Below are 13,540 nucleotides of genomic sequence, written 5' to 3' on the forward strand. Positions count from 1 at the left end.
CTGCCACCTTAGTGTTACCCTCTTGTACCACCCTAAACAAGTCATTTATTTCTCTTGTTTTCTCTCTTTTAAAAAATGTCCATATGAAATTCTGTGATTTTTTTCCCCTCATTACCTATTTTCTATCATCATTGTATCCAAAAGGTCAAGAGAGAGAAAAGGCCACTTCTCCATTGACTGGTTATCTCTTAGACTGTATGACAGCAAAAATATAAGCAAGGGTTAAATTTCAAATGCATCCACTCTGCTCATACACATTTGTGATTTAAAAAACACACTTCATTGAATAATTTAAAATATGGTTGTACCATCTGTTCTTGTGGGGATTAACATTGTTCATGATGGCAAAATAATCACGTTAAATAAATTCTAGATACTGCACTCTTATTATTAATAATAGCAATGATATTGTTAGTTCAGATGACCCGGCCTTTTCTGTCTCCATATAATCACACTATTGATTTTCCAGTATTGGAAAGGAGAACAAGAGAGTACATGCTTTTATTTCTAAATGGAACATGCTGTTCAGGAATTCTGCCATTTCTTTTATGGAAATAAAAAATAAAGTGCAAACATATGCCATCTTTGAAGGTAACATTATGTAAGCCTTTGAGTATAACATTTGCTGTCTTTATCTATTTCTTTGTGTCTATTCATAAGAAAAATGATCAGATTATCATATTCATATTCTAGAAACTACCCAATCAATTTTTTTTCAGGCATTCTGTCGTCTGCCTGGAATGAGATTAGCAAAAGAGTTGTTGTGTAAACTGAATTAGTTTACTTCATGCGAGCATTGATTTTACATTCCCTGAACTCTTATAACATTTTATGTTTGAGCCACACAGTATGTACTATCTCACATTGACTGCGAATTTATTGTGTTTAAGTCATTTCTTCTAAAATGTATTGTAAGCTTTGTGAGGACAGGGGCCATTTTATTTTTCTCTTGTATCTGTTGAAATTTCCCACTCTGCTGAGATTTTCTAAGGTCAAAATAAATTAGAATTAAGTGATTGACTTTTTAATGTTGTATAGTGGTGGGAAAAGGTTAAAAAGAGTTGCTTTTCGTAGCAAGATGGTATGGGCCAATGACTTCTACCCACACCTAATTCGGTGATATAAATGATATACTCTTAGCTTGGGCTTTTCCTCTGTGAACTTCTATGGCAATTGGGTGTGGACAAATGGGTCCTTGAAGATATTTTGAAAATTTCCCCAACAAGAACCCAGTGCTTAATGACCCTCTACTGCCAGGTAACCTTCCTAGGTTGCTGCACCTATTCCCTCTGCTTTTCTTTAAAATCACATACTTTTATATTTCCTAAGAGAAGGTAGAATGTAATAGGCATCATTAATTTTTGCAGAAAGTCTCCAAAACATGTTGTTAAATCACCGCTGTCTTCTCACCTCCAGGCAAAAAGGTACCAACTTATTTAAATATTTGTTCAGTCACATTATGTGCTCCTGTGAATTTTCTCTGGGTGTCACTCTTCACAGTGAGTATGAGCTCTCATTTAATCTCTTTCAAGGGAAAATGAGCTCAAAGACCCTGGTGTTGCAACTTGACCTCCTTGAGTTTGTATTAAGCTGTTAACTTGCTGATTTGTCCCTAGCTTATCTATTATGAAAACTTGGATGTTGTCAAACCACATTTTCATTCCCCAGTCTGTGTTCACTATTTGATGTTCCCCACAAGTTACACTGCCTTGGTCTCAACTAAATTGGTTTTCTATATTACAAAGTCAATTTAATATCTGAATGATCTTCCAAGATACTGCCTATAATTTCTTTTACTTCTCTCTCACAAAGCCTTATCTTTCATTAATAAAAAATGGTCCCAAAGCCCATTGTTATCATTTGCATTTCCCACTTTACACAAAACTAGCCATAATCTCACTATCACTTGTCTGGTAACTCAGGAATATGCTGTATAAATAGTGTATTTTTTATTTTGGTAAAATATTTGCAAAAGTATCTTGTGGTAGCTATAATGGATGTGTGAATTGGATAAAAATACTATTAAGTGTGTTTTTTCCTAGTTGAACAACATAGATAAAGAATACTGAGTAAAGACTAAATATTTGCCTGGATGGAAAACCGTTCATCCAATCAAACAAATATACAGAAACATAAAGAGATAGTAAATACACTGGAATGCAAAGTCAGAGTCAATAGTTATTTAAGCTTGCTAATAAAAATGACTGCAATTTCAAGTGCACAGTTAATTAGAATTGGATGGTTGAGGCCCAAGGGTGATGGCATGTAAATGAAGAATATGTGAGGAATTCTGTCTTAAGCCTTATTCATAGATGTACAGCAGAGAAATTAAGCTGACTGACATTCTGTGCCCTGCAATAGTCATATCACACCTGGGGTGTGGGATTCATTTCAGATACCACAGGTTAAGAGGAAATCAACAGGAGCAATCAGTCCAGAAGGGTGTTGCCAGGATGGTGAAGCATCTGGAAATCATGATGTCTTAGGAACTGCCAAAAGAACCAAGACTGATGTGGCCTGGAAAAGGGAGAGAATAAAAACTCCTGTTTAGATAATCTGAGGTTTTCATATTAAAAAGATTCAGGGCCAGGTGCAGTGGCTCACGCCTGTAATCGCAGCACTTTGGGAGGCCAAGGCAGGTGTATCGCTGGAGTCCAGGAGTTCAAGACCAGCCTGGGCAACATGGTGAATCACTGTCTCTCCTAAAAATTTTTTAAAAATTAGCTTGTGTAGTGGCCCGTACCTGTAATTCCAGCTACTCAGGAGGCTGAGGTGGGAGGATTGCTGGAGCCCAGGCTGTGGAGGCTGCAATGAGCCGAGATCACACTACTGCACTTCTGCCTGGGTGACAGAGTGAGACCCTGCTTCTAAATAAATAAATAAGACTCAGGCTTGTTTTTGAATGACTATGATCAAAGAATAGCACTTTTAGAAAGGTGAAATTTAGTTTGATACAAAGAACTTTTCAATATTTAAATCTTCAAACTTTTCAATATTTAAATTTTCAATATTTAAATCTGCTCAAAGATAAGCATTTAAGTCTGCTCAAAGATAAGCATACCATGAAGCAGGGCTCCTCATGCCAGAACCAGATACTTGTTTTTCCTTCAACGCTGTTCATGCATTAGGGGAAGACTGCATTTCCCATGGCTTCTAATGAACCTTTTAACTATGAGGATCTGTTACATGAAAATTTTTTTTTTCAAGATGGAGTTTCGCATTTGTTGCCCAGGCTGGAGTGCAGTGGTGCAACCTCGGCTCACCACAACCTCCGCCTCCCAGGTTCAAGCAATTCTCCTGCCTCAGCCTCCTGAATAGCTGGCATTAGAGGCATACACCACTATGCACAGCTTATTTTGTATTTTCAGTAGAGATGGGGTTTCCCCATGTTGGTCAGGATGGTCTTGAACTCCCAACCTCAGATGATCTGCCCGCCTCAGCCTCCCCAAGTGCTGGGATTATAGGTGTGAGCCACCGCGACCAGTGTTACATGAAAAATTCTTAGAATAGTGCTTGATGGCACCAAGTAAATGTTCAATAGATATTAGTTATAATTGTTATCAGTAGTGACTATTCTATGCATTTGTAACTGATTATTTTTTGGATGGGAATAAGTAAAGGTGTTTAAAATGTTAGCACCGGTTTCTGTTGCTAAATAATTAAGGTAGTTAGTAAGGTCTTAGGCTACTTGTAACTAATTTACTCTTAATTTGTCACCACTTTATGTTTTCCATTATTGCCTTTACATTCTATGTTACCTAGATTTGGGATTAATTCATCAAATTTAATATGAAAACTTTAAGTGACTGCTAAATCACAATTGCATATATTAAATTATCTAGTGATAACGTAGCAATAGTCTATCAAGAAAGGAATGAATCATGATTGAAAAAATGAATCTCTTTCATTAATTAAGAGAGATGTTTCAGTTTAGAAACTTACAGAATCTTAATGGTTAAGCTCTAGGTCACGTTAGCTTCATTGGATTATTTTCTCAGGTGACAGATTTGCTATATCTTAGGATGGCAGCTAATATCTATTGAAGGTATTCATTCATTCACTCACTTCCTAATTTATTTAACAAGCAGTGTACCAACCACTGCCCATGCCTGCACCTAGCTGCTTACCTCTACAGAGTGTTTTCTACCCTTTTATCCCTTTTTGAGTCAGTCATCGCAGGAAGACCAGCCTCTCAGTCATCCTATGTCCCCTATACCCTAACCCCAAGGGCTCCATGGCAGCAAAGCAGTCCCTCTTCTCACCCCATCCCTGAACTCCTTGGGCTCCTTGCCTGCTGTATTTTCCTCTGTATCAGTTATCATTTCTCTTATATATTTTACTTACTATGTCCATTTACCTATCTCTACTGGAATGTCAGCTCCATAAAGGCAGGAATATTTGCATGTGTTCTATTTGCTACTGGGTACCCAGAGCCTAGAATAGTAACTTGATAAATATTTGTTGAATGAGTGAATAAGGCCTAAGTGTCATGGAAACTGATACCAGAAAGGTGTTATTTCTTCCCCAGGGTTACCGAAGCCATTTATGGCAGCGCAGCATTGTGACCCAAAGTCACTTGGCTCTGAAACCAACATCCCCATTCTTTTTTTTTTGTTTTTGTTTTTTTGACAGAGTCTTGCTCTGTCACCCAGGTTGGAGTGCAGTGGCACGATCTTCACTCACTGCAACCTCTGGCTCCCAGGGTTCAAGCAATTCTCCTGCCTCAGCCTCCGAGGTAGCTGGGATTACAGGTGTGTGCCACCATGCACAGCTAATTTTTGTATTTTTGGTAGAGATGAGGTTTCACCATGGTGGTCAAGCTGGTCTCGAATTCCTGACCTCAACTAATCCGCCCACGTCAGCTTCCCAAAGTGCTGGGATTACAGATGTGAGCCACTGCACCCAGGCCCAACATATTCATTCTTGATCTCTCCCTGCAAACAAATAACTTTGAAATTATGCTGAATAAACTCAGGGATCTAGAGATATTTGACAATGACAATGATATTTCACTGCTGTATGGATTTAAATACAAGGAGACAACTTTTGTATCATTTACATTTAGGAGAACATTCAGGTCAATATTTGCCTGCCTAATTTATCTCCATGTGGATCACTTTTGTTTCTTTTCTAGATGTATTCAATCTGATTTAGTTTATTATGAGTTTCTCTATTATTTGTTTTTTTTTTCCTTGGATCATTGATGCAGACCCTAGAAGAGGTGGAGTACAGAAATAGATTTGGAGAATCAATAATGAGTAAGCCTCAGTCTTTGCCTCTGAGATGCATTCAGCAAGTGGTTGAGGCAACATTGTAAGTGTGCAGTTCCAGAGCCAGAAGATAACCAGATAATTTATAATCCAAGCAATAATATTGCAAAAGTAAAAGGAGGCACTATTTAATCATCATTCCAGGGCAATAGCTGTATACTATTCAGACAAACTGAAGAGTAAAGTCCCCTAGTTTAAAAACTCAACAAACGTAAAATATGCTTGCACATCTTTTTAGTAATAAATATTTACCTTGCATCTACTATTTTCAGAGATACATACTAGGCACTGTAGCAATATATATAGAACAGTGTACAGGGCACTGTGGTGAATTTAAAGACAAGTCATATATCTTCCTATCTTGTGGTTCAGAATTCACTCTAGGACAGAGAACATTAAAAATACAATAAAAAGCAGTAAATGATGGTGCAAGCTGAATTAAGCTTGATGTGATGTTAGCCAGCCACAAGGTTTCCAACAGAATCACTGATATGATTTGGCTGTGTACCCACCCATATCTCATCTTGAATCCTAGTTCCCATTGAATTATAGTTCATTTCTATAATTCCTATAGTTCCAATTTTATAGTTCAGCCAACAATCCCCATGTGTTGTGGGAGGGACCCGGTGGGAGGTAATTGAATCATAGGAGCAGTTTCCCCCATGCAGCTGTCGTGATAGTGAGTTTCTCATGAGATCTGCTGGTTTTATAAGCTTCTAGTGTTTCCCCTGCTGGCACTCATTCTCTCTCCTGCCACCCTGTGAAGAGGTGCCTTCTGCCATGATTGTAAGTTTCCTGAGGCTTCCCCAGCCATGCAAAACTGTGAGTCAATTAAACCTCTTTTCTTTATAAATTACCCAGTCTCAGGCATTTCTTCATAGCAGCATGAGAACAGACTAATACGCTGATGCTGTACCACTTTTATTTCTATCTCATAATATTGTCCATTGAAATCAGTCCTGTCTTGATGCATGAATTGCACATCAAATGAATTGTATGCTTTTTTTTTTTTTCTAGATCGGAGTTATCATCTACTTCTTGTGTGTATACATAGTAGATGCTCAACTAATGCTGGCTGGCTGGTTGGGGTAGAAAAATGAATTGATAGATTTAAAAAAGTCATCTGGCAACCAAATATAGAGCCTTGTTTGCCAAAGACCCCTCCTCTTTGCTGAACTAGCTAGTTGACAGAGTAAGAACTTGCAGCATGATTATTTTTTATCTTACAACTTTATAATGATACATTTGGTTATTTGGAAATAAGTTTAAAGTGTTTTAATTCTTTCCACTGGTTCCTACTGTTGGAAATTCTTTTGCAGCTGAATATTGGCAACCGTTTGTATCTTGGCAAGTAGACTATGCTTTTTAAGGATGAAAGTGTGGGAAGTAGTATAGGACATCTGTCGAAGAAGTCATGTTGTCAAAGCCTGTTGTGTATATTAAACTCATTTGTTTCCATTTCTATACATTCTAAAGCAAAATGCCACTCCATTTAACATTCAAACAGCTTATAAAGAGCTTGGAAATATGAATTGTGTGGGCCTACCTGAAATTTCAATGAATGAGCATAATTTTATTCAGTTGGTTTTGTTGCTGCTTTAGCTCAGCCTAAACTTTGGATATATAATAGGTTTGTTGAGATAAGATTACCAGTAGCTAAGGGCTTTTGTTGGATGGGAGAATTGAAACCAACATAATTTCCGGTACCTGTTAAATGGCACTTGGACCAGGCCTAATTTACTGTCCTTGTATTTAACAAAGCAGAACAAACAAAACTTACTTAGATACCTGATTCACTAACTTCCTCTTCTAAGGTATCCGTCCATGTGGTTTTCTCCTTTACTTAAGTAGGTTTAATAAACTTGCCTTTATGTGACCAACGGGTTTCTGTTGGGTTTTGGAGGCAATGACAGTTAATAGTAAAATAATATTTTGAGAGAAACCGCTCTCAAAGAGGCTCCATTAGCTGGAGAATAAAGCATTTTAAAAAAGATGAGACCTTATGCTTCATTCATCTCAAACTTACTTGCTTATAAAAACAAAACAGTTGATTGATTTGATCAAAAGTTATCCTTGTTATAAAATTAAGTGGGCCTGCTGACTAGCTGATTTATGGGATTTTATGTTCTTTAACTTCGAAGAAGACATACAATTCAGTCTCAACAGTTTTTACAATCTGAGAGATTGGGTCATGCTAATAAAATTTCTGAGAAACTACTTATCCATCGGAATGTTAACATCTTTTACTAGAATAGTATGTTTGTTTCAATTGATGAAGACTTTTGTTTGGATGTAAGCTTTCAACTCATTTAGGTAAATACCAAGGAAGTTTTTCAATATCATTATTTTAATGGATTCATGATATTCACATTGATTGGCTATTCCTTATTTTAAGTAGTTGGGCATTAAAGATATTTACATCTTTTTATTACTTTGTAAGACACTGTGATGACCTTCATGATAGTTAAATCTTCATTTGCACTGTTATTTCCTTCTGACTGTAGCCATTGTGTGTAAGACTGCAAAGTGTAATATATGCAATGTTTAAGAGTAGATTAACAAGAAAAGCTAATGTATGAACGTAAGTAGCTGACCCTTAATAGAAGAGTGATTAATTAATTTTGAATTTGCCAGTACACTCTCAAAACACAGAGCTTGATTAAATAATGGCATTATACTGAGCTTATTCAAGTATTTGGATAACTTTTCTTTACTGAACTGAAACTGATAGCCCAGGCAGGCACATCTCCAACACCTCTAATTAAAATCCACATTCATCCCTTGCTTCCTGAGAAAAGATGTTGCTCTCATGTTCCTTTGGGCACTCTTTGCAAAGTATTTCTGTTTGATTGCATATGATGAATAGCTCCACTACTTCCAATGTATTTCAGTTGTCAAATATTTATAATTATTATTCTTGGGAAAGTAACTGAGAAGGGAGTTCAGGAAAGACTTGGACAGTTCTTTGGAGCATCAGGACCTTACAATTTCAGCTATCTTGTTCAATAAGCAAATGTTGTTTTAGGTTCCTGGATTACAAAGTCAAAGAAGGCAGAATTCCTGCCCTCAAGAAAAGTCATGGGGAAGAGTTGTAAATGCATGAACAGCTATGAAACAGTGTGGTAAAGTCATGTGAGTTGGAAAAATAGATGAGAGGCTACTAAGTAAAACTGAGGAATGAAGAATGTTTTTTGGAAGAGATTACGCTTAAAAGGAATTAGCCAGCCAGAGAAGAAAGAGAAAAATGTTCTTGCCAGAGTACCTATCATTTGGGAAGCCCCAGTGGGCCAGAAGAACAGACTGTGTACAGGAAAGACACTACCAAGTATTATTTGTGGCTGATACAGGAGAGGAAGGGAGAGCAAAACAATAGAGCATCTCTGTGCTGAGTATTGGAATTTAAATTTTGAACTTCATTACTAAATAATGTGGAACTATTGGATAATTTCAAGCAAAGGACTCACATGTTCATGTCCTTGCATGAGTTTGCTAAGATTTCCATTTTAAGATAATCTTGGTAGGTAAGTGAAGGATAGATTTGAGGAGGAAAAATTGGAAATATTAACTCTAGGCAAAACATAGGGGGAAAAGATAATTGAGAGAGATTAAAGAATGTGTAGAGAGGTAGAAGATATAGTCTGGTCTCTGGAATCAGATGAATTGGTTCCTAACTCTGACTCCACCACTTAACACTCTATGTGACCTTGGGTATATATCTTATCCCTCAGTGTCTTATTTTTCTCATCTGAAAAATGAGTATAATAATAGGGCCCAACTCATATTTTATGAGAATTAGTCAACCTGCCAACCACAGTGCCTGGCACATTGAATGCATCTGATCAGTGTTAGCTATTATCTATTGACTATTAATATTATTGTTACTATCAATAGTATTCATGTCTGTAGGGTTTGTGACCTGATTAGCAGTTATTGTCTGGTTATTGGCTGAATGGTGGCCAGTACTAGGGAATATAAGAAGAAATGTGGGGAGAGGGAGTGGAGGAGGGGAGGAACAGAGTTGATTTGAATTACATTATAAATGCTCAAATGAACTAGCTATGGAACTTACAAGTGGAATTTTCTCATGTGCAGCTGATGATAACAGCAGAAAAATGTGAACTCTGAATAAAGAGGTGGGAGTTTTTCAGCACATAAAGAATATTTAAAGCCAATTCATTGGATGCATTGACCAGTAAGTGTAGAGATCAAAATCAAGAACAACTCCAAGAATTGAGAGCAGATGCAAACCCCAATTTTCGTGGGTCTCCAGTCCAGGTATGAGCAGAAAACACGAGGGTTGGGGAGGGAAGAAGAGAGTCTTCCAAGCCATAAGCCAGGGGAAATCATTCAGTCAATTCTTATGCTCTGATGTGGTCATTAACAGATGATACCCTCATCCTAAAGATGAGACTTCTTTAGGAACATCCTAGAGAAGTTCCTCCAGCATTTAAAATTGCTAAACGTAGGCCAGGGTAGAGTTAAAGGCTGAAAGAACCTTAATTAATATGTATTATTCCAGTTATTAGAAGAAAAGTCCTATGGATTGAAATTGCTGCTTGCTAGCAATTACTTTTAATTGCTGTGCAGGGCATTATTAACGTTGCAACGTCTAGCATAGTGATGAAAATTGATGTTCCAGATGCTTTCATGTGAGTTCTCCTTTTCTTTTAATGTTCTCAAGAGCATAGAATCATGGGGATGATAAGTGAGATTTGTGCTAGACTCTATACCTGTCTTCCATAGAAATCCCAGTATGCAAAAACAAACAAAACATAGATGGGTAATCATGGCCATTCCTTAATAAGATTTGAGCCTTATTTGGAGGTAGGCCTGGTATGGATGGTAGCTCTAATCTTTAGATGAAATTAAAGTCTCCAGTGTGTTCTTATTTTCCTAAAGATCAAGTCCCCAACTACCTCTCTCCAGCCCCAGAGAAAGGGAATTGTTGAAGATAGAAAGATTCCATTTTCTTCCCTTAAGGGCCACCTCCTGCTAGTTGGCCAGAGTTCTCACAGATTCTGAATTCTTGGCAGGCTGGAGTTTAACAGTAATCCTCTCTCATCCAAATTTAAGTACAGGTAATCCCCAGGAGCCCCTGCCAGGCTTTTGGTAAATAATTACCTGGGTACAAGCAAAAATGCCCCTGCTAAGAAAACTCTGGAATTTTACTCATCATAGGACACATAGGTCTCTACCATAGAGGTTTATATCTTATTCTTCAATTTCTGATTGTTACCCCTCCTAGGAAATTCTTATGTGAAGCAAATCTTATTCTCTTCTACTGGGCAATCTCCTAAATTAGCTGGCATGTGAAAATGCTTCATTGAGCTTTTGTTCTTCAGACTCTCCAATGAAGGAGTATGTCCAAAGAGCCTCTTTATGCAAAATCTACAAATTACACGCAGTCATACATCACAATTAGTTGGCAGTCATTAGGCATTACATCCATATTGTAAAATTAGTGATGTTTCTCCCAAATTATGAAATATTATTCCCATTAAGAAAAATATACTGAAGAGTAAAAACATAACAGGATATTTGCTATATTTACTCTCTTCATAATTATGCAAATTAATAAAAATTATTTACTATTTACTAACTTTGCATTGAGTGTTCTCTCATTCTGATGAGACTCCAGACTTCTGCCTTTGTACACCTGTGCAAAGCCTTTCTAAGCTGTTTATTTATGTCCCAATATATATTTCAGTTCAGAAAGGCTGTTCTTACTTTTGCGGCACCTTAATAATAGTTTTATTTCATCAAGGAACCGTATGCAATCACTGGATATTTCAGAGAGCTGCCTACCTTATTTTCATACTATAAAGAAATAAACTTGAATAACAATGGATAGTCTTGGCAGGAGTGTGGAGGAGTTGACATCTTCCAACATGACTGTGGGAATATGAACTGCCATAGCCTATTAAAGGGAAAAATGTTCACAATTTGTAAGCTAGCAATCCATTTTCAGAAATACAAGCACCAATCAGTAAGAATATATTAGCAAATGTGTTTATTGTTTATATGAGTCCAAAATTATATGTCCGTCAATAAAGGACTCATTGAACAAATAATGGTACATTGATGCCATGGAATCTTATATAACTATTGAAAAGAACTCACTAGGTCTCTGTGCATTCACAAAAATAATTTTTTCATGATTGACTTAATAATAATATTAATAAAGGATTATACATAGTATGAGCCCACTTTATTAAAAAAGGAAGGAGAATCCCTATACATGTGTGAGGGTTTGTGTATTGTGTGTGGTATATTTATATTTGTATAAATAAAAAGTTTGCTGTCTTTTCCCTCCCATTAATCCTACCAAGGAAGGGAAAAGACAGCAATCTTTTTTATCTTCACATTTCTGTGTCATTTGGCATGTTAAAAAAATAGCATGTATAATTTTGTAATTGAAACCTAAAATATAAGAAAGAAAATTATTGAATAGAAATGGTAAATACTATGCAGCCATAAAAAAGAATGAGAGCATGTCTTTTGCAGGGACATGGATGGAACTGGAGGCTATTATCCTTAGCAAACTAACACAAGAACAGAAAACCAAATGCCACATGATCTCACTTACAAGTGGGAGATAAATGATGAGAACTCATGAACACAAAGAAGGACACAGACCCTGGGGCCTACTTGAGTGAGGGTGAAGGTGGGAGGTGGGAGAGAAGCAGAAAAGGTAACTATTGGGTACTGGGTTTAATATCTGGATGATGAAATAATCTGTACAACAAACCCCCATGGCACAAGTTTACCTATGTAACAAACCTTCACATCTACCCCCAAACCTAAAATACAAGATTAAAAAAAAAGGAAAATTATCTACTCTTTCAAACTTAAAATTTCTGGATTTGAACAGTGTCTGCTGTTTAAACCCAAACAGTGTCTGAATTTGGCTACTGAAGAATAAAATGCAGCCCTTTTCCAGCACACTTTATATTTACCCAGGTCCCAGGACGCTTAAATAAACTGGCGTGTCTATTCAAATCCTGGATAAGAAATAATTTTTCAAAATAAAAATTATCTCACAGAATACTCTGAACACCTGCTACTCTCATTACCCTGAACACTTGTGGTTTTGTTGCTATAACTCTAGCAAATGGCATAAAGGCTAGAAAAACTGTGGGCTAAAGATACAGCATTTCTCTAAGATCCTGCTGCCTTCAGTAGAATTATTTAATATCCTTTCTAATTTCTCCAACTTATTTTTCACTGTTATGAAAAAACAGCTTACAAAGAATTAGTAACATTCACTATCAATGATTCCATAGATCTTCGTTCAAAGTGCAGGTAGAAGGTGCATTTCTCAAAGAGTGTTTTAAACGAGGAAAAAAATGTGTATCATCATCAACGTTTTAGTGAATAAAGACATTTGCTTACCGTTTTTATGTTCCTGAGAGGCTAAGTTCAGTTCTATCATGAATAGTAATTTATGAATAAGAACCCACAATTTTTTTACCAGAGAATTGGAAAACCGCCCATAACATTTCCATATACCCATCTCATTTTCTAAGTATCTATAACAGTTTAGTGAACGATATTCCCTCTTCGAAAATATAGCAAATAATTATTTGCTTCCTATCAGATGTGCATGCTTTGTTTACAGGAAAATAACTCTGATTACCAAACTACTATTACAGTAGGTTGATGTTCTTTTCAACGTTAGACAAAAATGGATAAAACCTTGCTGCCTACTCAGAGATTTGGTCTGAGTGGAAATAGGCTTTTGAGGAGCTACAGAATTTCTGCTTTATCTACTCAGCCAATAATTGGTCAGAGCATGAGCCTGGTTAGAAATAAGCAAAAAGCTTCTTGTATCCATGAACAGAATGAACAGAAAACAAGGTAGTACATTTAGCCTCCGAGAAACACGCGTTTACTTTTGAAGCAAAGAAGCACCGGGCAACCAGTGAGCAGCATATGTCTGAAATCTATTATCTGACATGTTCTTTCCAGCCTTCCCAGGAATGCTGGTCTGACTACTCAGATTTGCTTTTACTTCTTGCCTTTTGGATATAATGAGTTTGCCAAGCAGCTGTGAGTACCTGACTCTGGGGAAGGTGGCTAGATTCCGAAGCGCTTATGTTCATGGATCACCATACGCGATCAACATGCCGATTGATATTAAGCCACAGAGGAGACGGTAACTGCTTTCCTTTCCTCTAGTTGTTTGTCAGTGAAAATGTGTTTTGTTGCCCTTTGGTAACTGCTTTGGATGTCTGCTGAACTGGGAGGGTCAGGGTGAGAAGTTAGTTTTT

The 13,540-nt window shown here is 36.9% G+C and overlaps 1 protein-coding gene across 22 annotated transcripts in view; it reads left to right on the plus strand.

Annotated features, from left to right (window-relative positions):
* PDE4D (phosphodiesterase 4D) overlaps positions 1–13,540 on the plus strand; it is a 1,566,198-nt gene that overhangs the window by 1,096,594 nt on the left and 456,064 nt on the right. Inside the window, exon 1 of one of the 22 annotated variants that reach the window (XM_016954544.4) lies at positions 9,293–13,425. The exons of the other annotated variants lie outside the window; for them this stretch is intronic. Within the exon in view, the coding sequence (XP_016810033.1) occupies positions 13,301–13,425 (125 nt within the window). The 5' untranslated portion in view covers positions 9,293–13,300. Of the gene's footprint in view, positions 1–9,292; positions 13,426–13,540 lie in introns of those variants that run through there. 22 annotated transcript variants of the gene reach the window in all.

The sequence above is a fragment of the Pan troglodytes genome, chromosome 4 (genome assembly GCF_028858775.2).
Source record: "Pan troglodytes isolate AG18354 chromosome 4, NHGRI_mPanTro3-v2.0_pri, whole genome shotgun sequence".
In the NCBI taxonomy this organism is placed as follows: domain Eukaryota; kingdom Metazoa; phylum Chordata; class Mammalia; order Primates; family Hominidae; genus Pan; species Pan troglodytes.